Source organism: Taeniopygia guttata, chromosome 3, assembly GCF_048771995.1.
Source record: "Taeniopygia guttata chromosome 3, bTaeGut7.mat, whole genome shotgun sequence".
Classification (NCBI taxonomy): domain Eukaryota; kingdom Metazoa; phylum Chordata; class Aves; order Passeriformes; family Estrildidae; genus Taeniopygia; species Taeniopygia guttata.
This window is the reverse complement of record NC_133027.1, coordinates 772,475-796,978: the sequence shown is the minus strand read 5'-3', so window position 1 is coordinate 796,978 and position 24,504 is coordinate 772,475. Positions and strand designations below refer to the sequence as shown.

The 24,504-nt window shown below is 55.9% G+C and overlaps 1 protein-coding gene and 1 long non-coding RNA gene across 4 annotated transcripts in view; one reads left to right on the top strand and one right to left on the bottom strand.

The window, feature by feature from the left end:
- Positions 1-11,887, bottom strand: part of RAB10 (RAB10, member RAS oncogene family) — a 43,098-nt gene extending 31,211 nt beyond the window's left edge. The window contains exon 1 of the mRNA XM_041714918.2: positions 11,344-11,887. Within this exon, the coding sequence (XP_041570852.1) occupies positions 11,344-11,470 (127 nt within the window). The 5' untranslated portion in view covers positions 11,471-11,887. The remainder of the gene's footprint in view (positions 1-11,343) is intronic.
- LOC140683599 (uncharacterized) lies at positions 9,915-23,197 on the top strand. Of its 3 annotated transcripts, none has more exons than XR_012054777.1 (4): positions 9,915-10,166; positions 13,750-13,887; positions 19,594-19,708; positions 21,524-23,197. It is a non-coding gene; the product is annotated as an uncharacterized lncRNA (long non-coding RNA). The 3 variants fall into 3 exon arrangements; XR_012054778.1 differs by lacking the exon at positions 9,915-10,166 and adding an exon at positions 12,675-12,975; XR_012054776.1 differs by lacking the exon at positions 9,915-10,166 and having other exon boundaries at positions 13,260-13,887.
- Positions 23,198-24,504: the final 1,307 nt, after the last annotated feature.

Below are 24,504 nucleotides of genomic sequence, written 5' to 3'. Positions count from 1 at the left end.
GCAAGAAGGTTCACAAAACCCCAGAATGGTTTGAGTTGGAAGGTACCACAGAGCCCATCCAGTGCCACCCCTGCCATGGCAGGGACACCTTCCACTGTCCCAGTGCTCCCAGCCCCAGTGTCCAGCCTGGCCTTGGGCACTGCCAGGGATCCAGGGGCACCACAGCTGCTCTGGGAATTCCAACCCAGCCCTGCCCACCCTGCCAGGGAACAATTCACAATTCCCAATCTCCCACCCAGCCCTGCCCTCTGGCACTGGGAGCCATTCCCTGGGTCCTGTCCCTCTGTCCCTTGTCCCCAGTCCCTCTGCAGCTCTCCTGGAGCCCCTCCAGGCCCTGAGTTCTGGGTGTCCCCACTGGTGCTGAGGACAAAAGGAGGCTGACACTGATAATAACAGGGAGAACTTGATCTGGGTATTGGGGGAAAGTTGTGCTGCAGGTGGTGTGTGACAGGACAGAACAGCAGAGAGGTGCTGGCTCTGCTGTCCTGGGGGCAGTGAGAGACCCCAGACAGCCCAAATTACCCCAGCCCTGCTGTGAGGTGACAACCACAGAGTCTGTGCTCCGCTGGCTGCCTCAGTCGTGCTGCTGGTCCTGGGTGCCAGGACAGGACCTGAGGTGGGGATCCCATTTCCCAGCCTGCAGAGCTGCTCTGGATCCCAGAAAAACCCTACAGGCAGGGGAGATTCCTGCTGGATGAGGTCTCCAGCTCCTAACCCTGCAGGTGGGTGAGAGCAGAATGAGCAGGAGACAGAGGTGGTGTGAGAAGTCCTGCTCTGAGCAAGTGCAGGTGCTGTCACCCAGCAGCTGGCAGAGGTGACACAAGGACTGTCAGCGCTGTGGTTTGGCACCCTGGGGCTCGTGGGGCTGCTGCTCCAGCTGCTGGCAGAGCTCTGCTGCAACCTCAGCTCTTCTCCTGTCAATCCTGGTGTTGTTCTCTGACATAGTCTGTGCCTGGACTGGAGCTTGGAACAACCTGGGATAGTGGAAGGGGGTGGAATAAGGAACATATTAAATGCTCCTTCCAACCCAATCCATTCTGTCATTCCATGGCCCAAAACCAGGCAACTCCATCTCCGTGTCTCTGGCTGGGACAAGGTCTCAAGCACACGGGGACACATCCCTGAGGCTGGGGACACATCCCTGAGGCTGGGGACACATCCCCCAGGCTGGGGACACATCCCTGAGGCTGGGGACACATCCCTGAGGCTGGGGACACATCCCTGAGGCTGGGGTCACATCCCCCAGGCTGGGGACACATCCCTGAGGCTGGGGACACATCCCTGAGGCTGGGGTCACATCCCCCAGGCTGGGGACACATCCCCGAGGCTGGGGACACATCCCCCAGGCTGGGGACACATCCCCCAGGCTGGGGACACATCCCTGAGGCTGGGGTCACATCCCCCAGGCTGGGGACACATCCCTGAGGCTGGGGACACATCCCCCAGGCTGGGGACACATCCCCCAGGCTGGGGACACATCCCTGAGGCTGGGGTCACATCCCCCAGGCTGGGGACACATCCCAGTGATGTGACCACCTCAGCTGAGCAGACACTGCCAGCCTAATGCTGTTGCAGGTGGAGCTTCTGAGCCCCTCTGAAGGAACACACAGCACTTCTGCTCACTGAAACAGGAATGAGGCACAGCAGACTTCCAGAGAACTCACATTCCTGGTCCATGCTGTCCTGGACAGACCAACAGGAAGCACAAATCCCGAAGAACTAGACAGGATTTACTTTGCTTTTACCAGAGATTTAGCTAAAATAACTAACTTTGTTGTTTACTGGGAAGATCAAAACGTTCCCTGGAGATGAAAGCCCTTCCCAGCACGTCCTGCCACGTGCACAGGGATGGAGGTGACAGCTCAGCTTCTCAGGAGCTCCTCCTGCCACAGCAATCCCACCTGGAGAAGGGAGAGGGGAGGGAGGATGAGCCACAGCCTGCAGCAAGCCTTGGAAGGTGTGAAATCAATGCTGCTACCTGAGGAACTGGAAGCTTCTAGGTACTGCTACCAGCATTCTGATGACCTAAGTTCAGGCATTTATTACAGATCTGCAGTAATGAAAATGTAAAGTGGTGACCTCGGGGAAGTCACATGCCCAGGGGATTTGGTGGTGAGGAAGAACAGGTACCACGGCCTGGTTGGAAGGGCAGGAGATGACATTTGGCACATAAATATGTCAGACACCAATAGGTGAGTGCCCAAAGTCAGTAAGTGAGCACTCGAAGGGAAATGTAAAATCACCTCTACTGTAGATTACAATGCTGGTGAGACCCATTTAAGATACAACCATCTCAGGGGCAAAACAACTTATTTGGGACCAGGTACAACCCATCCAGGAAATGTTGTCAGGAAACAGAGGCAAGAGTTTGCTCCCATAAGGTGCAGATGAGCCATGATAAAGCCCAGTTTTCCTGAACCTTGCACAAATCCAGTGGCTGGTACTGTACCCTGACCCAGCCCAGGTCAGCCACACCTGGACATGCTGAGATGACACCTGAACTTACCAGGGCACCACCCACCTTTGGAACCACGGCTTTTAAGGGTTCTGAAGCTCAGAGCTCAGGCCAGGACTGCCTCCCAAGCACGCTGCTGATCCCAGCCCCTCCAGCACCAAAGAACTCCCAGTACACACAGCAGCCACACCACAGCCATGGTTTTGGGAAGAGACCATCTCCAGCATTCCTCCTAGTCCAACAACAGCTTCAGTGGATCCAAACATGAAAGCACACCAGTTTGAGAAGCATCCTTGAGGAAAAAGCTGTACAGGTATGGATCTAACTGTAGAAATTCCATACCTATTGGCTCTCAAGCAAAGAGGTGTCTCTCTGGGAGCATTAAGTCAGATTTTGGAAATGAGACACAAACGAGTGCTTCTCCAGGTTAGAGAGAACAGTCACAATCCCAGTGGGAGAGAAAGCCTGGAGTTGTTTTAGCTACAGAACAGAACCAAAACATGCAGAGACTTTAGTTAAACCCACACAAGACTTGTAGTCAAACCCACACAGAGAGGAAAACCCACACAGCCGAGCTGCACTGAAACACCAGACGTTCAAGACAACTTGCAAGAGCAGCTCTGGTCTCTTCTCTGTTCTCCAGGGCCAGACAGGGAATTCCCTCAGCACCAGGAATTTGACAAGCTGGTTTTTCACAAAGCATTTCTCCAGTACCTTACCCCCTTGTAAGAGTTACACAAACCAAGGCTGAAATCCTTCTCTACTTTTTGCTCCATGACTTTTTGATGGCACAACAGGCTGCCACTCCTGGAGAATCTGTGCAACCTGCTCTGCTCCCGTGTCCTGCCTGGGCATTTCTCAAGCCCAGGTGAGAGGAATTTTCCTGGCAGAGCAGCCCTCTCCCAGCCACCATCCTTCTTGAGGCTCTCCAGCTCACTAACAAGCAGGGACACGCTGGATTTCGTGCTCCAGGGAGGAGGAGCAGGCAGCAAGCTGTGGGTACCCAGGGTGGGGAGAGCCCACGCCCTGCTCCAGGGCCTGCCAAGGCAAAACCCCTCACAGGCAGCACTGCTGGACTGCAGGCAGCAACATCTGCCTAAAACCCTTCAAGTTAGGGTTGATTCTTCCTATCCCCTGATGAGGTTTTCATCAGTAGGCTCTCAGTCGATACCCTAATTAAATATCAGTATTGACTTGAAGAGTGGAAAAGATCAAGCGTTTTCCTCAGGATAAAGAGAATTGTTGAATCACAGGATGGTTTGGGTGGGAAGGAATGTTAAAGCTCATCCCATTTCACATCTTGCTACGTGCAGGAACACCTTCCACTATCCCAGGGTGCTGCCAAGTCCAACCTGGCCATGGACAGCTCCAGGAGGGATGCAGGGGCAGCCACGGCTTCTGTGGGCAACCTGTGCCAGGGCCTGCCCATCCTCACAGGGAAGAAAATCTGCTGCAAGAGCATAACAGATTTTCTTTCAAAGGGCACAAAGCAAAGAGTCGAGAGGAAATCACTTCTCTGCACCTCCCAGTTGTGTTTATCACTCAACAAGGCACTAAAAACTAATCACTGGCTACTTAAAACAAAGGCTGTGTTCCTGCTTAGGCATTCAAGAACAAGTTTCTAGCAACACCAACAGACATTTTGTTTGGCCTCTGAAAATTCACGAGCAGCCCACAGATCATACAGCCTGTCACAAGAAGCCTGTGCTCCAAATCTGAACACACATTAGCCCAGCAAATATCAGTGACTTCCTAACTCTTCATCTGTGTCACTGCTGAAGTGACAGCTCAGTCCCTCCCCAGGACAGCCAAGCTGGGCACTCTCCTTCCCCTGAGCCTGCAGGGTTCCTGACCGTGCTCAGCACATTTGGGGAGCAGCTGCCCCCGAGTTTCAGCTGCACATCACCAGTGTGTCAGTGCAAGGACAGAGGAGCAGCAGGGCTGCCAGCACAGGACTGGGCCCAGGGAAGCAGCTCTGCAGCGTTCCTGTCCTTCCCTGATAGCCCGAGGCACCCACAGCAACAGCACCCCGAGAGGAGCAAGCCCAGTTTGGGCTTTGGTTCATACTGGGGCAGGGAGGAGGGAAGGCCAGGCACTGGAACTGCTGCCAAGAGGTTTGTTCATGTGGAACTGCAACCAGAAGGTGAATTTTCATGGAGAAACTCTCAAGCCCAGGGCAGTGCCCGTCCCCTGGGCTCACCTCCAGTGCTGGGGGCAGCTCTGGGCCCCTCCTGCCAGGAGAGACCTGCAGGGGCTGGAGCGTGTCCAGGGAAGGGAACGGAGCCCCAGGAGGGGCTGGGGGAGCTGGGAAGGGGCTCAGCCTGGAGAAAAGGAGGCTCAGGGGGGACCTTGTGGCTCTGCACAGCTCCTGACAGGAGGGGACAGCCAGGGGGGGTCGGGCTCTGCTCCAGGGAACAGGGACAGGACACGGGGAAATGGGCTCAGGCTGGGCCAGGGCAGGCTCAGGGTGGGCAGCAGCAGGAATTTCTGCCTGGAAAGGGCGCTCAGGCCTTGGCACTGCCCAGGGAGGGTTGGAGTGCCCATCCTGGACATATCCAAGGAATGCCTGGATGTGGCACTCAGAGCTCTGGGCTGGGGACAAAGTGGGGACTGGGCACAGCTGGACTTGATGGGCTGGGAGCTCTTTTCCAGCCTCAGGGATCCTGGAGTTCTGAGTACAAGCACCACCTCCTCTGCTGTTTCCATGTCCCCTGCTGCCCTATCACTCCACCAGCACAGATTTGGAGGGTAAGGCAAGGAGCCCCATCAGGGAACCGATCCAGCTCAGCTGAAAAAACAGCCACGTTACACAAAGAAGTTTCCAGCCAGCTCAGTTCCTCAGCTCTTCACCACAGCCATCCCCAGTTTCTCATCAGCTCTGCGAGGCGTGTGCAAAACTGCTGCTCATTATTCACTGCCCTACATGAGAAAAAAATCCCCAAACACTCACACACAAAAGCCAAAAAAACCCCTACTAAACAAAAGCAAAACCAAACCACCCTTCTGGTACAGTATCACACCAGTCCAGCTCGCTCTGCAGTCCTTCCCCTGGGTGTCCCAGCAGAGAGAGGAGAGGACAACCCCTCTCCAGGCCAAACAATGCTTGTCCAACCTCCAGCAGCCCAGAGCCCAGGGGATTCCTGAGCTCCTGCCTGCATTCAGAGGACTGTATCCAACAGCCACCGATGGATCCACTTCCATTTTCTACTTTCATTCTGAACCCACCCATTTTTCCCCTCCAAAATTCCCCTGGCAGCCAGTGCTGCAGCATAGCCACCTCCAAGTGGAAATGACTTTGGCCTCTCCTCCTGATGGGTTCAGGTCATGGAAATGACTGAGCAGGAGGTGGGATCGAGGGGCTTTGCTGGGCCAGGGTTTATTGGGGTTTTTCCTTGTCTAATTCACCTGCTCCATGCCAGGAGTCAGAAGCAGACTGAGCCCGCAGCCTGGGCACAACAGGAACACAACTCACAGCTGCTGCTGCTCCTGTAGGCTGCAGGTAGGATACAAAAAAGGGATATAACTACGGAATTATGGAATGGTTTGGCTCAGAAGGGACCTTTGGCTCAGAAGGGACCTTGACCATTTCACATTTCATCCCCTGCCATGGGCAGATCTTCCACTAGACCATGCTGCTCCAAGTCCTGTCCAGCCTGGCCTGAACACTGCCAGGGATGGGACAGCCACAACTTCTGGGAACAGGCAAACCAGTGCTTCCAACTGGTGTGGCAACCCCTTTTTTGTTTGAATCCTGAAACTACCTGTTTTTCAAACTTCATTGCAATCCCTGCACAGCAACAGCATCTTCACCACTCAAGCCATCATTTGTTTCCCCAAATCTGGCAAGTTTTTCCCCATTCTCTACCTGGAGATCCCTCCTTCCTTCTGGCATTAATACAGCACAATCCTGAGTGAACAACTCCTCACAGGATGCACAAACAAACTTGAATTTATTACTTGAGGACTTACTTTTAAAAACTTCAGTGCTTCAATGTGCCAATATGAAGCAATTTCAAAGCAAGTGGTTCCAACTTCAACCCACTTCTAATAAAGGCAAAAGAAATAATTAAAAAAGAATAATTTCATCCAAGTAGTTTTCCTAAACTTTCATATTTAAAATAATAGTTTTGCAGCTCCTAGCACTGCTTTGGTTGTGTTCAAAATAAAACAAACCTTAAAGACCACTATTTTTTATCTATGGATTTGGAGACTTGCAGCCAGGTGAGTAAAGCTTAGAGCACAACATACAGCTGCACCTCCAGGAGGGATAAAGATCCAGGGAAGTTTTACCTCCATCAGGAGCACTGGGGGAAAATCTCCAATACTCACACACCCTTTGTTCTCCTGAGCTGTTACTAGAGATTTCATGGGAATGGGATTTTTTTGTGACTCATCTTCATTTGCATTGGACTTAGTCAGACAGCAGTGATTACATGCTTAGGCTCAGTTCTGGCATTCAAATCCTTCAGCAGCCATCCTGGCCAGAAGAGCCTCCCTCCCTACCTGTTCCCAGGTGCCAAAGGCCAGGCCCTGAGGAGCTCCACAAAGTGTGCACAGCTCCTCTGGATCCTCTACCCACAGCTCACTTCAAACCATCAACAACCTGACCCACTGAATGCCAATAAAGAGATGGTAAAAAATAAGATCTCGGGGATATGCTGCCTGGAAGTTACCTATCCTAACGTTTTAAACACTTAAAATAAAGACAATCTGCAGGAGTGGCAGCAGGGAGAGCACTAAAATGAGGAGGAGCACCAAGGAGCACCACCAGTGCCAGAGGGGCAGCTGCACCCACTCACCAACACAGCCAGGAGCACCTCGAGGGCACAACTAGGAAATCACCACGGTTCTCAAAACCAAGCACCACAAAAATGATTCTTGCACCAGAAAATCGCTGAAGAACAGTTAAAATTCTAAACAGTTAAGCCTTCCAAGATGTATTCCTTTTGTACCTGCAAACAGCAGGGCAGGGCTGGAGGCCCAGGCCCTGCCCTCCCCAGGGAGGTTACCATGACTCTGGGATTTCTTGCAGAAATGCCATCTGGAATATTTATAGTGCCTGAGACGGGGCAATGAAATCACTCACGCTGGCACCTCAGCACATCCAGCAGCTTAACTGCTGCTTTAGCAGGAAATATCAGACAGAAGTGACTCAAAGTCAAAGTGAGAGTATGTGGAATTACAGGGACAGTAAGTTATCTCCCAGCAGCCATCATGGAGCAGGATTAGCCAGTGTGCAAAGATGGAATGTGAAGCGAATGGAAGTTACTAACATAAAGCAGAAATGTTCTGTTAGTGTGTCTTCTCCTACATATGCAAACAAGCCTTTGGTTTGAGAGAATTAAAACCTTTTCCCCATGCATCCTCCTCAGACAGAGGCCAGTTTCAATATTCCTCGAGATCCTTCTTTTCCTCACAAACTGAAGACTGAGCTCTCCAGTGCTTGAAGGGAACCTACAGAAGAGCTGGAGAGGGACTGGGGACAAGGGACAGAGGGACAGGACACAGGGAATGGCTCCCAGTGCCCCAGGGCAGGGCTGGATGGGATATTGGGAATTGGGAATTGTTCCCTGGCAGGGTGGGCAGCCCTGGCACAGGGTGCCCACCCTGGATCCCTGGCAGTGCCCAAGGCCAGGCTGGACATTGGGACACCCTGGGACAGTGGAAGGTATCCCTGCCATGGCAGGGGTGGCACTGGGTGGGCTCTGAGGTCCCTTCCCACCCAAACCATTCCAGGATTCCATGAACCAGTCCCTGCCTACAGCCCCCACCAAACACTCCAGGACATTTTACGTGTGTCCCAGGCTGTTGGTTGAGCTCTGAGCAAACCCAGGGCAGGGACCAGAGCTGCTGGGGTTATTCAAACACAGGAGAGCCTCAGCCAAGGATCCAGTCACCTCCCATCACCCACTGTGTACACAGGGCTTTGCAAACCACATTTCCGTGTTGCCACAGGTCAAAGACTCCATCAGAGGCTTTCCCTGAATCTCTGCTCTTCCAGAGCTGCAGGGCTGCTGTGCTGGGACTTCCCAGAGCAGGGACCCCCATGGAACACCCCTTTCCAGGCTCCTGGACTGCCACTGCTGCTGCAGGGCCAGCCTGGCTGAGGGTGAGAGCTGCTGTCACCGGGGGGAATTTGAAATACCACCTTCAGCCAGATTGCTGCATCACTTGGCAATAATGCAGAGAGAACTGAGTGGACCTGGGTAACTCAGGTGTTTGGATTCCTCCCTCAGGGATGGGCTGGTTTTCCCAAGGTGCTAATGGAGAGTCTCCCTTTCAAGTGACATTGTCTGCACAGGACACTTCCCTCCAAGTTTCCACATACACTTACAGAGGATTATGGAAACAACACATTTAAGGCATCTTTGGGCAGTTAAATACTACACAGAAAATCAATTTGTACCCCAACACCTGCCAAATTCCACTGTGAAGACACAAACCTGACATAACCAAAGGGTGTACGCAGCTACCATCACCAGACATTCAGTTCAGGATTCAGGGAATGAAACACCTCTGCCTTCCAGTTTAGGCACTCCAGAAACAAACAGCCACTGGTCTGACTGGTGGGAAATACTTCCAAAATCTGCACGTGCACACTTCCTACTCAGCTTGGTGATACTCCTCTTGAAGGCCCCAAAACTGCACAGTCAGACCAGCAACTAACACTACTTACTAAATTACTAATTATTAAAAGCACGAGTTGTTGGAGCAGGAGCCACTGTGAGCCCGCTGACTTTTTAACTATGACGTTGACTATTTTTAACTTTGAGAATTGAAATAAACCTTCCCAACGAACTCCAAAGGCAAGGAATGTCATGTGATCCCAGCAAGGATCTGCCAAGCAGTGCCAAAATACACCCGGGCCACAGCAGCAAACCCATCTGGCCTCTCTGAGCTAGGGTATGCCATGGGAAGGGACAACATTAACTGTCACACAGTGCCCCAACATTTCAGCAAAATGCCAAGTTGAGGCCCTAAGAGATTTTAGGGAGTAACCTTCTCAACACTTAGCTGTCACAAAGGTGGGTTTTTTCACTTTAAATTTCCCAAGCCTTGCTTAAGAGAGTATTTTTATATGTTATAGTCTGAGGTGCAATTTTTGGGTGATGTTTCAACACAGATGAGGAAGTGCACAGGGGTGAACTTACACCCAGCACTAAGATCTACACTGACACTCCATGCTCCCTCAGCTGCATGACCAGTGATTTAAGGGATTTACAGCAAACACAAAAGTCATATCCAGTTCAAATCCCTCAAAATAATTTTCTTTTTTAGCCTTATGTATCTGCATGTGTTACACCAGTGAGTGCTGCAAGAAAGCTGAGCCAGGAATTATCCTTAATTTCCAGAGGCGGTCACCAAGAAGGTGAGAACTGCTGACCTGAACTCTTCATCTGCAAAACAAGATGTTGAGGAGAAGGCAAAGCCCTGGGATGGAAGGATATTGGGTGCCAGGCCTGTCCCATGGCACAAATCGCACGGAAAAGGCAAAGACACATCCCTCTTTCTGATGTCACAGCAGCTCTACCTTGGCCAGGAGCTCTGCGAGGAAGGGCTGGAATCAGCTTTGCCGAGGGGGGGAAGGACAGCTTTGTTGGGCGAGAAAACAGACCCCACCCAGGAGCGCGACCGTTTGTGAGGCACATCCATAGCGCTGCAAACACGGGCACGGGGATCCGCAGGGATTAGCGCTGATGGAAGGGGCCAGGTGGGCTCTGCCGGCTGGCACAGGGCGTGGGGGACAGGCTGCCAGCGAGGGGGGACAGCGAGGGTCGCTCAGGGTCACCCAGCGCGGACACAGGCTCCAAAACCAGCCTGCCCTGCAGCGGGGGCGAGGCGACACTGCCGGGGCTCGGGGACAGCACCGGGACACAGGAACGGGGCTGGGGGGTGACACAGGAAGGTCCTGGGGGGACACAGGGTGTCCCTGGAGGAGGGGGGATACAGGAGTGGGGCAAGGGGGTGACACAGATAGTCCCTAGGGGTGACACAGACACGGGGCTGGGGGTCCCTGGGGACTCCTGATGGGTGACACAGACCGTCCCTAGGGGTGACACAGACACGGGGCTGGGGGTCCCTGGGTGGGGAGGTGGGGGTCACAGGGGATTCCTGATGGGTGACACAGACATACAGGGCTGGGGGTCCCTGGGTGGGGAGATAGGGGGGTCCACAGGGGATTCCTGATGGGTGACACAGACCGTCCCTAGGGGTGACACAGACACGGGGCTGGGGGTCCCTGGGAGGGGAGGGGGGGTCACAGAGGATTCCTGATGGGTGGCAAAGGGGGTCCCTAGGGGTGACACAGACACACAGGGCTGGGGGTCCCTGGGTGGGGAGGGGAGGGGTCCACAGGGGATTCCTCATGGGTGGCACAGGGGTCCCTAGGGGTGACACAGACACGGGGCTAGGGGTCCCTGGGTGAGGAGAGAGGGATCACAGGGGACTGCTGATGGGTGACACAGACACTCGGGGCTGGGGATCCCTGGGGACTCCTGATGGGTGGCACAGGGGGTCCCTAGGGGTGACACAGACACGAGGTTGGGGGTCCCTGGGTGGGGAGTGCGGTGGGGTCACAGGGGATTCCTGATGGGTGACACAGGCCGTCCTTAGGGGTGACACAGACACGGGGCTGGGTGTCCCTGGGTGGGGACGGGGTCACAGGGGATTCCTGATGGGTGACACATGGGGTCTCTAGGGGGCTGGATATAATAGAAGGGATCCCTGGGGGGTGACACAATAACGGGGCTGGGGTGAACACTGGGTGGGGGGGTCCCCGGGGGTGACACAGGGACGGAGCTGGGGGGTACGGCGGTGAGAACCGGGGGGTACGGCGGTGAGAACCGGGGGTCCGCATCCCACCCACCCCCGGGCGGAAAGGCACTGACCAATGGTGGAGATGAAGGTGGTGTTGAAGGCATCGTCGGAGAAGCGGAAGAGGACGCAGGTCTTGCCGACCCCCGAGTCCCCGATGAGCAGCAGCTTGAAGAGCAGGTCGTAGGTTTTCTTCGCCATGGGGGAGGGCGCGGCGGCCGCCGCCGCCCCTCCTCGCCGCCTCCTTCACCGGGCCCGGCCGCTCCCGAGGGCGGCGGCGACGGCGGAGGACGAGGAGGAGGAAGAAGAGGACGAGAGCGACGAGGAGGAGAAGGAGGAGGAGGAGGGGGCCCACAAAATGGCTTCCTGTGGCGGGGCGGCCTCGCGCGCTCCCCGCGCCCGCGGCTCCTCACGGGGAAGCGGCGGCGGCGCCCGCCCTCATAACCCCTCGGTGCTCCCCGGCTCCGCTCGGCTCGATTGGCCCCGGTTTTCTCTCTCTTTCCGCCCGGGCCCTTCCCGGTCCGTCCCCCCGGGGGCTCTCGGCGGCTCCTCAGAGGCGCTGCCGCGGCTGCGCGCGCCGCCTCCCCCGCCTCGCGCACCGCGCAGGCGCGGCGGAGGGCGCGGGCGCGCGCACGCCGCCGTGACGTCACCCGCACCGCCCCGGTGACGTCACCGCGCGGCTCCCGGAGTTGGTTTATTTCGTGCGGTTTTTTTGGGGGTTTTTTTATGTTTGTTTTTTTTTTTTGCGAAGATCGCGTAGGGTTTAACGGGACCAGGTGCTGCTGGTGCTGGTGCTGCTGCACTTGGGTCAGAACAAAGCGTCGGAGGGATCCAGGCTGCGGATGAGCACAGGGAAAGTGGCTTTGGGGTGTTGGTGGGTGAGACGCTGGACATGCCCTGGCACTGAAACCCCTCGTATGTTGGGTTAATCCCCCAGTGTGGTACCAGGAAAGGGGGGATTCTCCTCCTCTACCCCTGTGCCCAGGTGAGCCCACCTGCAGAGCTGCCCCAGCCCTGGGGATTCCAGCAGCACAAGGACCTGGAGCTGCTGCAGAGAGCCCAGAGGAGCCCCCAGAGCTGCTGCAGGGCTGGAGCCGGGCTGGGAGAGCTGGGGGTGCTCACCTGGAGAGGAGAAGGATCCAGGGAGAGCTCAGAGCCCCTGGCAGGGCCTGGAGGGGCTCCAGGAGAGCTGCAGAGGGACTGGGGACAAGGGACAGAGGGACAGGACCCAGGGAATGGCTCCCAGTGCCAGAGGGCAGGGCTGGATGGGAGATTGGGAATTGGGAATTGGGAATTGTTCCCTGGCAGGACCCAGGGAATGGCTCCCAGTGCCAGAGGGCAGGGCTGGGTGGGATTTTGGGAGCGATCCTCGCCCACCGCCCCGCTCAGGTGCGCTCCCGCCCCGCGGGTCCGCAGAACCCCGCCTGATGACGTCACCAGCCCGCTCCGCCGGCCCCGCCCTTGCGCCGGCAAAGCCCCGCCCCCTCTGCGCTCTCCGCGCTCCCATTGGCTGCGCTCCCCTCCCAAGGGTTGGAGTGACGTCACCGCGGGCGGGGCAGGAGGCGCCCCCTGGCGGCGGCGGCGTGAGGGGGCAGAGAGCGCTGAGGGGAGCGCGGAGGGTGCGGAGGTTGTGGGGAGGTTTGGCTGGGAAGGGACAGCAAAACGCAGCTCGTTCCACCCCTGCCATGGCCCGGACACTGTGCCAGGTGAGCCCAGCCCCAGTGTCCAGCCTGGCCTCGGGCACTGCCAGGGATCCAGGGTGGGCAGGGAACGATTCCTAATTCCCAATCTCCCACCCAGCCCTGCCCTGGGGCAGTGGGAGATATTCCCTGTGTCCTGCCAGGGAACAATTCCCAGTTCCCAATCTCTCACCCAGCCCTGCCCTGGGGCAGTGGGAGCCATTCCCTGTGTCCTGTCCCTCCATCCCTTGTCCCCAGTCCCTCTGCAGCTCTCCTGGATCCCCTCCAGGCCCTGCCAGGGGCTCTGAGCTCTCCTGGATCCCCTTCAGGCCCTGCCAGGGGCTCTGAGCTCTCCCTGGATCCTTCTCCTCTCCAGGTGAGCCCCCCCAGCTCTCCCAGCCCGGCTCCAGCCCCGCAGCAGCTCTGGGGGCTCCTCTGGGCTCTCTGCAGCAGCTCCAGGTCCTTGTGCTGCTGGAATCCCCAGGGCTGGGGCAGCTCTGCAGGTGGGCTCACCTGGGCATGGGGCAGCTCTGCAGGTGGGCTCACCTGGGCACAGGGGCAGAATCCCCCTGTCCTGCTGCCACACTGGGGGACCAGGGATTTCCAGGTGCCTGCACACACAGCCAGGGCATGTCCAGCCTGTCACCCAGCAGCATTCCCAGCATGAGCTGGAAGGGATGGCTCAGGTGCTGACCCAGCACGAGGAGCCCAAGGACCTCCTGCACCTGGTGTGTTTGCAATGGAGCCCAAGGCAACCTGGACATGGGGAATTCCTTCACAGCTCCTGCTTTTCCCACACAGGGGAACAGACTTTCTCACAAGAGCCAGGCTGTGGAACCAGCACTGAAGGCACAGGAGGAAGGAAATGCTGGAATGCCCCATCACAGGTTCTGCACAGACCCAACGCTTCTCTCACGCTGAATCCCAAGCCAGCCCATGGTATGATCCAGCACACTGCCAACTGCAATTTGCTGTCATAATTAAGTATCCTTCTCTCATTAATTTCCCATTGTTTGCAGGATGAGTTAACTCATGTGAGGGCAGAGGGGCTGGAAGGTTGGAAAAGGCCCTGGGGATCCTGTACCTGGACATGAGCCCAGGTGTGCTCAGGTGGGCAAGAGGCCCCTGTGCCAGCTCTGGGGTGGCAGCACGGCCAGGACAGCGCCCGTCCCCTGGGCTGGCACTGCTGGGGCACCTCCAGTGCTGGGGCAGCTCTGGGCCCCTCCTGCCAGGAGAGACCTGGAGGGGCTGGAGCGTGTCCAGGGAAGGGAACGGAGCCCCAGGAGGGGCTGGGGGAGCTGGGAAGGGGCTCAGCCTGGAGAAAAGGAGGCTCAGGGGGGACCTTGTGGCTCTGCACAGCTCCTGACAGGAGGGGACAGCCAGGGGGGGTCGGGCTGTGCTCCAGGAACAGGGACAGGACACGGGGAAATGGGCTCAGGCTGGGCCAGGGCAGGCTCAGGGTGGGCAGCAGCAGGAATTTCTGCCTGGAAAGGGTGCTCAGGCCTTGGCACTGCCCAGGGAGGGTTGGAGTGCCCATCCCTGGACATATCCAGGGAAAATCTGGATGTGGGGATGTGGCACACAGCACACAGCACACACACAGCACGCACACAGCACACACACAGTACACACAGCACACGGGGTTATTTTTAGCTCTTTGCTGGAGCAGTGTAAGGGCACCACACAAACACTTCCCCTGTGACTGAGCAGAGAGAAGGGGAAGCTCCGTGGTACAGGCACTGACCCTGCTGGGAGCCGTGCTCCAGGGGGCTCCAGGCACTCCTGGGAGGTTTGTCAGCTCTGGATGTTCACAGCCCTGTTTACAAGAACCTAGGTGTCTAAACACCTTGCTCATGGACTTCAACGCTTCAAGGAGGGTGATCTTTGGGATCCTGGAGAGGAAGTGCTGCCACACAGAAATCTCAGAATCTCTGAGGTTGGAAAAGCCCTCCCAGACCTTCCAGTCCAAGCTGTGACTGATCCTCTCCTTGTCACCAGCCCAGAGCACTGAGTGCCACATCCAGGCTTTCCTTGGACACCTCCAGGGATGGGCACTCCAAACCTCCCTGGGCAGTCCCTGCCAAGGCCTGACCACCCTTTCCAGGGAGAGTTTTCTCCTGAGAATCTCACATATCCCTCTGCAAGCAAGAGAAAAGGTTTTCTGTCTGTTGTGTAAGGCTGGCCCTTGTGCCAAATTGTTAAATGTTATCCCATGAGGGAAGCAATTCCTCAGGAGATGCCTGACCTAGGACAAAGACGCATTTGGTCTTGGTGGCTCAGTCAGGAGACCATTGCTGCAGGACTGGGAGATTTGGAGATGTCCAGGCAAAGGTGGAACAGCTCCCACAGCTCTCCCCACCACATCCTTCCATCCCAATCCCCAGAGAACACTGATCTGTGACGAGGAGAAATTACCAAATTAGGACTAATGGGGTGTAAAGGAAGAGCCAGCAGGACCTGGCAGCCTCTTCCTGGGCTGTGCAGGGACAGCTGAGCTGCAGGAATTGCAACACCACTGCTGGAGAGCTGTGAATCACCAGCCAGTTGTGCAACAGGAGCAGAGCAGTCACACAGACTGGGCTTGCTGGTTGCTCACTCACAGCCTCACAGAGCAGGGCCTTTGTCATCCCAGAGCCACCGGGAACAAGCTGCTCTGTGTTCTCCAGCTCCTCCCCCAGCCAAGGCAGGGCTGGGGGCTCTGCTCTTGGCCATGGGCACAGGCCAGGACATCCAGGAGGTTCTGGGACCACCATTCCTTGAAGGATGAGCTCCCACGGGGCACAGACCCTCTCAGCCCCTGAGCACCTCCAGCTCCCCGTGCTTCAGGAGTGTCTGGAACCCAAACTTGTGTAAGGACAAGAGCCCCAAAGGAGCTGTTAAACAGCCCCAGAGGCTCAGGGCACAGTCTGAGGAGGAACAGAAAAGGCTGAATTTGCTCCACCTGCTGCCATACAACGTTGTCCTCTTAGCAGGGGTGTCCAAAGCATGTTCTATGCTCCAAGCACCCCAGACACCCCAGACACCTGAGCAGGAGCTTTGAACTCCAGGCACCCCTCTATTTATTTTGGTTTTTTTGTTTTGTTTTGGTTTGGTTTTTTTTCATTTGTTTGGTTTTTTTGGTTTGGTTTTTTTTTTGTTTGTTTGGTTTTTATTTTTTTTCCAAATGTCATAATCAGAGCAGGATAACTCAAATAAATACACAGAATCACAGAATCCTTCAGGTTGGAAAAGGATCATTGAGGCCAACCTGTGCCCAATCCCTATCTTGTCCCCAGCCCAGAGCTCTGAGTGCCACATCCAGGCATTCCCTGGACATCTCCACCCCCTGGGCAGTGCCAAGGCCTGAGCGCCCTTTCCAGGCAGAAATTCCTGCTGCTGCCCACCCTGAGCCTGCCCTGGCCCAGCCTGAGCCCATTTCCCCGTGTCCTGTCCCTGTTCCCTGGAGCAGAGCCCGACCCCCCCTGGCTGTCCCCTCCTGTCAGGAGCTGTGCAGAGCCACAAGGTCCCCCCTGAGCCTCCTTTGCTCCAGGCTGAGCCCCTTCCCAGCTCTGGTGAATTTTCTGAGATGCCCCAAGGAAACCCAGGTTTAAGAAAATAACCTTTGTGAGAATGTTGAATTCTTCAGCAGAGGACAGGCTGGTGTTTGGAGCAGCTCCTAGCACTGCTGCCAACAGGGTCAGGCTCTCATCACCCTGGATGTCACCTCCTTCCCTCTCCCCTCTCCCAGGCAGGTGGACAGAGTGCACATGAGGGGGGCAAGAAAGGCAGCTCCATGTTCCTGAAACAGGAACTTCCCCCAGTTTCTGTTAGGAGAAGGACTCAGTCAGCACTTCCAGGTGACAGGGAGGACACGAAGGGCACAGGGAGCCCAGCACCTTTGGCAGCAGCTCTGTGGGCCAGGCACATCTCTGATTTCTGCACAGTCACCTCAGCTTGGCCAGCACGGGGCACTCAGCTGGGCTCTGCTGCTGGATCACCCAGGAGCTCCATGCCAGTGGATCCTCTGGGTTTGCTGGATCACCCAGGAGCTCCCTGCCAGTGGATCATGTGGGCTGCTGGATGATCCAGGAGCTCCCTGCCAGTGGATCATCTGGGCTGCTGGATCACCCAGGAGCTCCCTGCCAGTGGATCATCCAGGAGCTCCCTGCCAGTGGATCTCTGGGCTGCTGGATCATCCAGGAGCTCCCTGCCAGTGGATCTCTGGGCTCCTGGATCACCCAGGAGCTCCCTGCCAGTGGGTCATCTGGGCTCCTGGACCATCCAGGAGCTCCCTGCCCAGTGGATCTCTGGGCTGCTGGATCACCCAGGAACTCCCTGCCAGTGGATCACCCAGGAGCTCCCTGCCAGTGGATCATCTGCGCTGCTGGATCACCCAGGAGCTCCCTGCCAGTGGATCATCCAGGAGCTCCCTGCCAGTGGATCTCTGGGCTGCTGGATCACCCAGGAGCTCCCTGCCAGTGGATCATCTGAGCTCCTGGATGATCCAGGAGCTCCCTGCCAGTGGATCATCTGGGCTGCTGGATCACCCAGGAGCTCCCTGCCCAGGCCACCTTGGCTGTGCACCTGCACTAATGCCTGAGGACCTCGGTCTTCCCATGCCTCTGCCCCTCCAGGACAGCCTTCCCCCTCCAGAGCTTCATCCCCAGTGCCTACAGCCAAAAATCGCTGCCCTGTGGCCGTGGCATCACCTGCCTGTGCTGGGTCGTGTTTCCCCCAGTGGGGGAAGAAGGGCAGCATTGTTGTCAGTGCTTTGCAGAGCCAGTCACAGCCTTGTTTCCTGCAGTGGGAACCAGGGAGTGAAGCAGGGATGGAACAAGGGACTGAGGAGCGGTGATGGATGGATCCCCGCTGCTGCTGAATGAGGCTTTGACCTGCAGCAAGGGCAGCTCTGCTCCCCTCAGTGCCCAGAGACACAGCACATACCTGGAGTCACGGGATCACGGAATCACTGGTGTTGGAAAACGCCCTGAGACCATCAAATCCTGCTTTTTCCAACAATTCCCACCACTAACCCCTGTCCCCGTGTGCCACATCCACGCGTACCCAGCTGGAGGCAGTGCCACTTTCAGTTCCTGATCCTTTCTGGAGCAGCTCGAGGTGCAGAGTGAGAAGCTCCCTGGCAGCTCACTGACAAATCAATAGTCAGCTATGAAGGAAGATGAAGAGTTAGTCCCTGGGTCCGTGGAGAGTAGGGCCTGCCCCACACACACAGATTTACTGAGTTTGCTGGGAGGTTTGGAGGGATCTCGGGAGCGTGGGAATGCCCTGGTGCATCAGCCAGAGCTCTGCCTTTTCCAATTACATCTTGCCAGCAGATTATGAAATCCTTTAATCTCGGCGCAGCGAAGCTGAGCTGCTGCCTTACAGACACTGCTCACTCCACATCTGCTGGAAACCACGTCCAAGATGAAAGCCTGGAGCCTCCCACACAGCTGCCAGCCGTCCCTTTTCCCCCCTCAGCTCCCGTGTGAGATGATGGCAGAGGTGGAAGAGGGCACAGCCCGGAGCTGTGGGACCTTGGCAAGCAGACACGGAGTTCCCAAAGTCACACAGGAGCGGGGACACGGTTTGGGGGTACAGGCCAGGGATGCTGGGCATGTGTGGGCTCCCAGCCTGCAAAGCCAGGCAGGGCTGCAGCTCCTTCCAGCCCCCAGAATGACTGGGACACGATGCTGCTGAGCCATGCAGCCTGCATCCCAGCAGGATTCATCCGCTGCTGGGGCCACATCTTCTCCTGGGGGCAGCCTGCAGGAGAGGCAGCATTTGCAGCAGCTTGCATTCCTGTGTCCTGGTTGGTGAGGAGACACAGCTCATCCCTCCTGCGGCTGTTTACACACCCGGGGTTATGTGGAATGCTGTGCCTGGGCATGGGGAGGTGTTGGAGCTCTTCCACTGCTGCTAATTATAGAGGAGTCAGCTGCTGGCAAACTGATCCATCCTAAATCCGGGCTTAGTGTGAGCTGTGCTGGCCCCTCCAGTTCCCCCACTTTGGATATGGGGTGAACCTTGCACTGGAGTGATTCTCTTGAACCTTGCACTGGAGTGATTCTCTTCCTGCCTTCCCGTGTGGCTGTGGGAGCTCCCCTTTCCTGTGCTCCCCTGGGCAGCCCCGCTCGGTTCACAGCCTGAAAAACCACAAAACCTCTGATCTGAGCCCAAAAGGGTGGCTGGAGCCTGAGGCCCTGCTGCTTGCCAAGCTCCTCGGCAGCAAGCTGGCACATGGAGATGGGGAGGGCAGGAGGGAAGTCAGGGGCATGGGGAGGATGAGGAGTGCCACAAACAGCTGAGCTGAACCACAGAACTGCCACAGAGGAGGGAAATGGGAAATAAACCCACTGGATCTCTGGGAATGCTGGTTTTGAGGGAAAGCAGCCAAATGCCTGCTGGACCCTCAGCATCCCTTCCCCCATGTAGAAGCCAAGAGGGTGAGAGGGTGAAGGGTTGTTGGTGTGGGAAAAGGAGCTGCAGCCCAAGCTGGGAACATCCCACTGGATATGTCCTTTTCCCACCAGGGAGGACAGGCTTTTCTCCAGGGCTGCTCCAGCCAACACCACTACCAGCTGGCCAAACACCAAGAAAAACCTAAGGAATGTCAACCCAACACTGCCAAGTTCCCAACTTGTGTGCTTCCATCTGCCCCCACAGAGGGCAGAGGTCCTCCCTGGGGACAGGGGTGACTCCTGTGACCCTGCCAAGAGCGGCAGCACTCTGACCAGAGGATGTTCGTGAGCTCCAGCACAATCTCCTGGTGACAGCGAAGGTGAGAAGGTTTTGGCAGCCATGGAACGTTCCTGTTCCGACCTTGGTTTAGACAAAGTGAAAATGCTCTGGGGCAGTGAGCTGGGAATGGCAGCAGGACCTGGGAATGACACCTCATCACCCCATACACACCATATCACCCCATACACACCATATCCCCCATACACACCATATCCCCATACACACCATATTCCCCATACACACCATATCCCCCATAGACACCATATCCCCATACACACCATATCCCCCCATACACACCATATCCCCATACACACCATATCCCCATACACACCATATCCCCCATACACACCATATCCCCCCATAGACACCATATCCCCCATACACACCATATCCCCCATACACACCATATCCCCATACACACCATATCCCCCATACACACCATATCCCCCCATAGACACCATATCCCCCATACACACCATATCCCCCATACACACCATATCCCCATAGACACCATATCCCCCATACACACCATATCACCATACACACCATATCCCCATAGACACCATATCACACCATACACACCATATCACCCCATACACACCATATCACCCATACACACCATATCCCCCCATACACACCATATCCCCCATACACACCATATCCCCCATACACACCATATCCCCATACACACCATATCCCCCCATAGACACCATATCACCCCATAGACACCATATCCCCCATAGACACCATATCCCCCATACACACCATATCCCCCATACACACCATATCCCCCCATACACACCATATCCCCCATACACACCATATCCCCCATACACACCATATCCCCCATACACACCATATCCCCCATACACACCATATCACACCATACACACCATATCACCCCATACACACCATATCACCCATACACACCATATCCCCCCATACACACCATATCCCCATACACACCATATCCCCCATACACACCATATCCCCATACACACCATATCCCCCATACACACCATATCCCCCGTACACACCATATCCCCCGTACACACCATATCCCCCATACACACCATATCCCCCATAAAGACCATATCACCCCATACACACCATATCACCCATACACACCATATCACCATACACACCATATCCCCCATGCACACCTCATCACCCCATACACACCATATCCCCCATACACACCATATCCCCATACACACCATATCACCCCATACACACCATATCCCCATACACACCATATCCCCCATAGACACCATATCCCCATACACACCATATCCCCCATACACACCATATCCCCATACACACCATATCCCCCCATACACACCATATCCCCCATACACACCATATCACCCCATACACACCATATCCCCCATAGACACCATATCCCCATACACACCATATCCCCCATAGACACCATATCCCCATACACACCATATCCCCCCCACACACCAAATCCCCCATACACAGAGGGGGCTCAGGGCTGTGCTCTGCAGGCTCCTGTGGGGTGGTCACCCCACAGTGTCCCTGCCCAGGCATCCCCGGGCTGGCTGAGGTGGCCACAATGAGGGTTCACTGTGCCCTCAGCCCCACGACCCCAGGAACCGTCCTAGGGGTCAGCCCCGAGGCCACTGCCACCACTAACACACTGTGACCCTGTGCTGACACCTGTGGGCAAGGGACTGTCCTCATGTGTCACCCTGCCTCCCTGGCACCCTGCCCTGCCTGGCGCTGTGTCCCTGCGTGTCACTCTGACCATACATGTCACCTCACCCTCCCTAGGTCACCGTGTCCCTACAGGTCACCCCAGCTGACATGGCACGCTGTTGTGTCCCTACAGGTCACCCACCTGACATGGCACGCTGTCCTTGCCCATCACACTGTCCCTGCTCCTGAAATGTCCCCTCTGTCTCTCTGCCACGTCTCATGCCCTGCCTGTATTGTAAATGTAGGTGAACTCGGTGGGAAGAAATAATGGTGTTTGATAATAATGCTGCTTGATTCTAATTTAGAAGGTTGAATGATTTCTTTACTATAACTATACTATAATACTTTAATATATCATTTAAAGGAGATACTAAACTACATACTTACTTTTTCTACCTACTATATTTAACTAATTCACAACTTGTGAATTTCTCTGAGAGTCCAGACACAGGTGGATTGGATTGGCCATCACCAGAATCTAATTAAACAATCACCCCAGGTAAGCAATTCTCTAAACACATTCCACATAGGAAAAACAAGGAGCAGAAATAGAAATTGTTTTCTCTTTCTTTCTCTCTGTGCACCTCTATGAAAAATCCTGAAAGAGAGAGAAATGTTCTTGCCACACCTACACATCCTTCCACAGCCCCTGCTTTCCCCCCATCCCGTTCTCTACCTCCTCCATCTTCCCATCACTCCCTTCCTCCCTCTCCACAACACCTCCATCCCCTCATTATCCCTCCACTGCTTCACTGCACCCCCCATTGCCCCCTCCATCCTTCCTCCACCCTCCTCTATTGCCCCCTCCATTTGTCACCCTCCTGTCACCTCCATGGCTCCATCCCCCTGCATCATCCCTGTCATCCTCCCTCCACCCCCTCCATCCCTCCTTCCATCACTGCTGCATCCCCACTCCCACCCTCCCTCTCCTGGGATTTCCATCCCCCTCCATCCCCCTTCACTCTCCCCATCATCTTCTCCATCCTCCTCTTGCCCCCTCCATTGTTCCTCCATCCCAATTCCATCTCCCCTCCATCCCTGCTGCATCTCCCTCACACCCTCCTTGGTCCCCTGGTCCCCCTCCATGGTTGGGGCTGTGCCTTTGGGGAGGGAACTGTCCCTTCCTGGAAGCTCCTCCTGGAGCTGGAGGACTTGGATAGTGCCAGGCAGGCCTGTGTATGGCAGCAAATACCCTAATTAATTGATTATGGGATAATCTCTGGTTCCAGGGAAGGAACGGGTGGCTGCTCAGACTCGATTAACCACAGAATGTTTAATCTCCCCCCACAGCCCCATAAGGCACCAGGATTATTCCCACTGGGATGCACCAGCCATGCCTGGTTGTGAGGGGACACAGAGACAGGGACAGCCCAGGGACCCCCAGACTCCACAGGGTGACCCTGCCCTGGCCCCACAGGGATGGGATGGGATAGGGGATTATCCCTGAGCTGGCTGCCAGGTCTGAGAAAAGAGCTCTGACCCTGTCAGAGTGCTGGGACTGGGCATCCCCTGCTTCTCCTGCCTCTGTCCTGCATCCTGTATCCCACATCCCTGATCCCCCATCACAGACCCTGCACCCTGCTTCCCTCATCCCAGTCCTGTATCCCACATCCCAGTCCTGCATCCTGTATCCCACATCCCTGATCCCCCATCACGGACCCTGCACCCTGCTTCCCTCATCCCAGTCCTGTATCCTGTATCCCACATCCCTGATCCCCCATCACGGACCCTGCACCCTGATTCCCTCATCCCAGTCCTGTATCCCACATTCCTGATCCCCCATCACGGACCCTGCACCCTGCTTCCCTCATCCTAGTCCTGTATCCTGTATCCCACATCCCTGATCCCCCATCACGGACCCTGCACCCTGCTTCCCTCATCCCAGTCCTGTATCCCTCATCCCAGTCCTGCATCCTGTATCCCACATCCCTGATCCCCCATCACGGACCCTGCACCCTGATTCCCTCATCCCAGTCCTGTATCCCACATTCCTGATCCCCCATCACGGACCCTGCACCCTGATTCCCTCATCCCAGTCCTGTATCCCACATCCCTGATCCCCCATCACGGACCCTGCACCCTGCTTCCCTCATCCCAGTCCTGTATCCCACATCCCTGATCCCCCATCACAGACCCTGCACCCTGCTTCCCTCATCCCAGTCCTGTATCCCACATCCTGCATTCCACAAAAGTACTCTCCATCACACATGCAAATCCTGCATCCTGCATTCTGCAACCCACATCCCAGACCTGCATCCTTCATCCTCAATCCTTCATGTGGAATCCTTCATCCTGCATTCCAGTGCTGCATCCCAGCCCAGAATCTCAGTCCTGCATTCCAGTGCTGCATCCCATCACTGGACCCCATCATCCCACATCCTGGTCCTGTATTCCAGTCCATCATCCCAGTCCTACATCCCAGTCCTACATTCCAATCCTTTGTCCTACATGCCGGTCCTGTATCCTTCATCCCATATCCCAGTCCTGTGCCATTCCTGCATTTGTGATCCCATATCCCAATCCTGCATTCTGTATCCTAACCCTGCATCCCAGCCCTGCCCGGCAGACCCGTATCCTCCATCCTCCATCCTCCATCCTAATCCCGCATTCCAACGCCGCATCCCGATCCCACATCCCGGTCCTGCATTCCAGTCCAGCATCCCAGTCCTGCATTCCAATCCTTTGTCGTACGTCCCAGTCCTGTATCCTTCATCCCATATCTCAGTCCTGTGCCATTCCTGCATTTGTGATCCCATATCCCAGTCCTGTGCCATTCCTGCATTTGCGATCCCATATCCCAATCCTGCATTCTGTATCCTAACCCTGCATCCCAGCCCTGCCCGGCAGACCCGTATCCTCCATCCTCCATCCTAATCCCGCATTCCAGTGTCGCATCCTTCATCCCACATCCCGATCCCACATCCCGGTTCTGCATTCCAGTCCAGCATCCCAGTCCTACATTCCAATCCTTTGTCGTATGTCCCAGTCCTGTATCTCAGTCCTGCATCCTGCATTTGCGATCCCATATCCCAATCCTGCATTCCATATCCTGTATCCTAATCCTGTGTCCCAGCCCTGCTCGGCAGACCCATATGCTTCATTTTATGTCCTAAT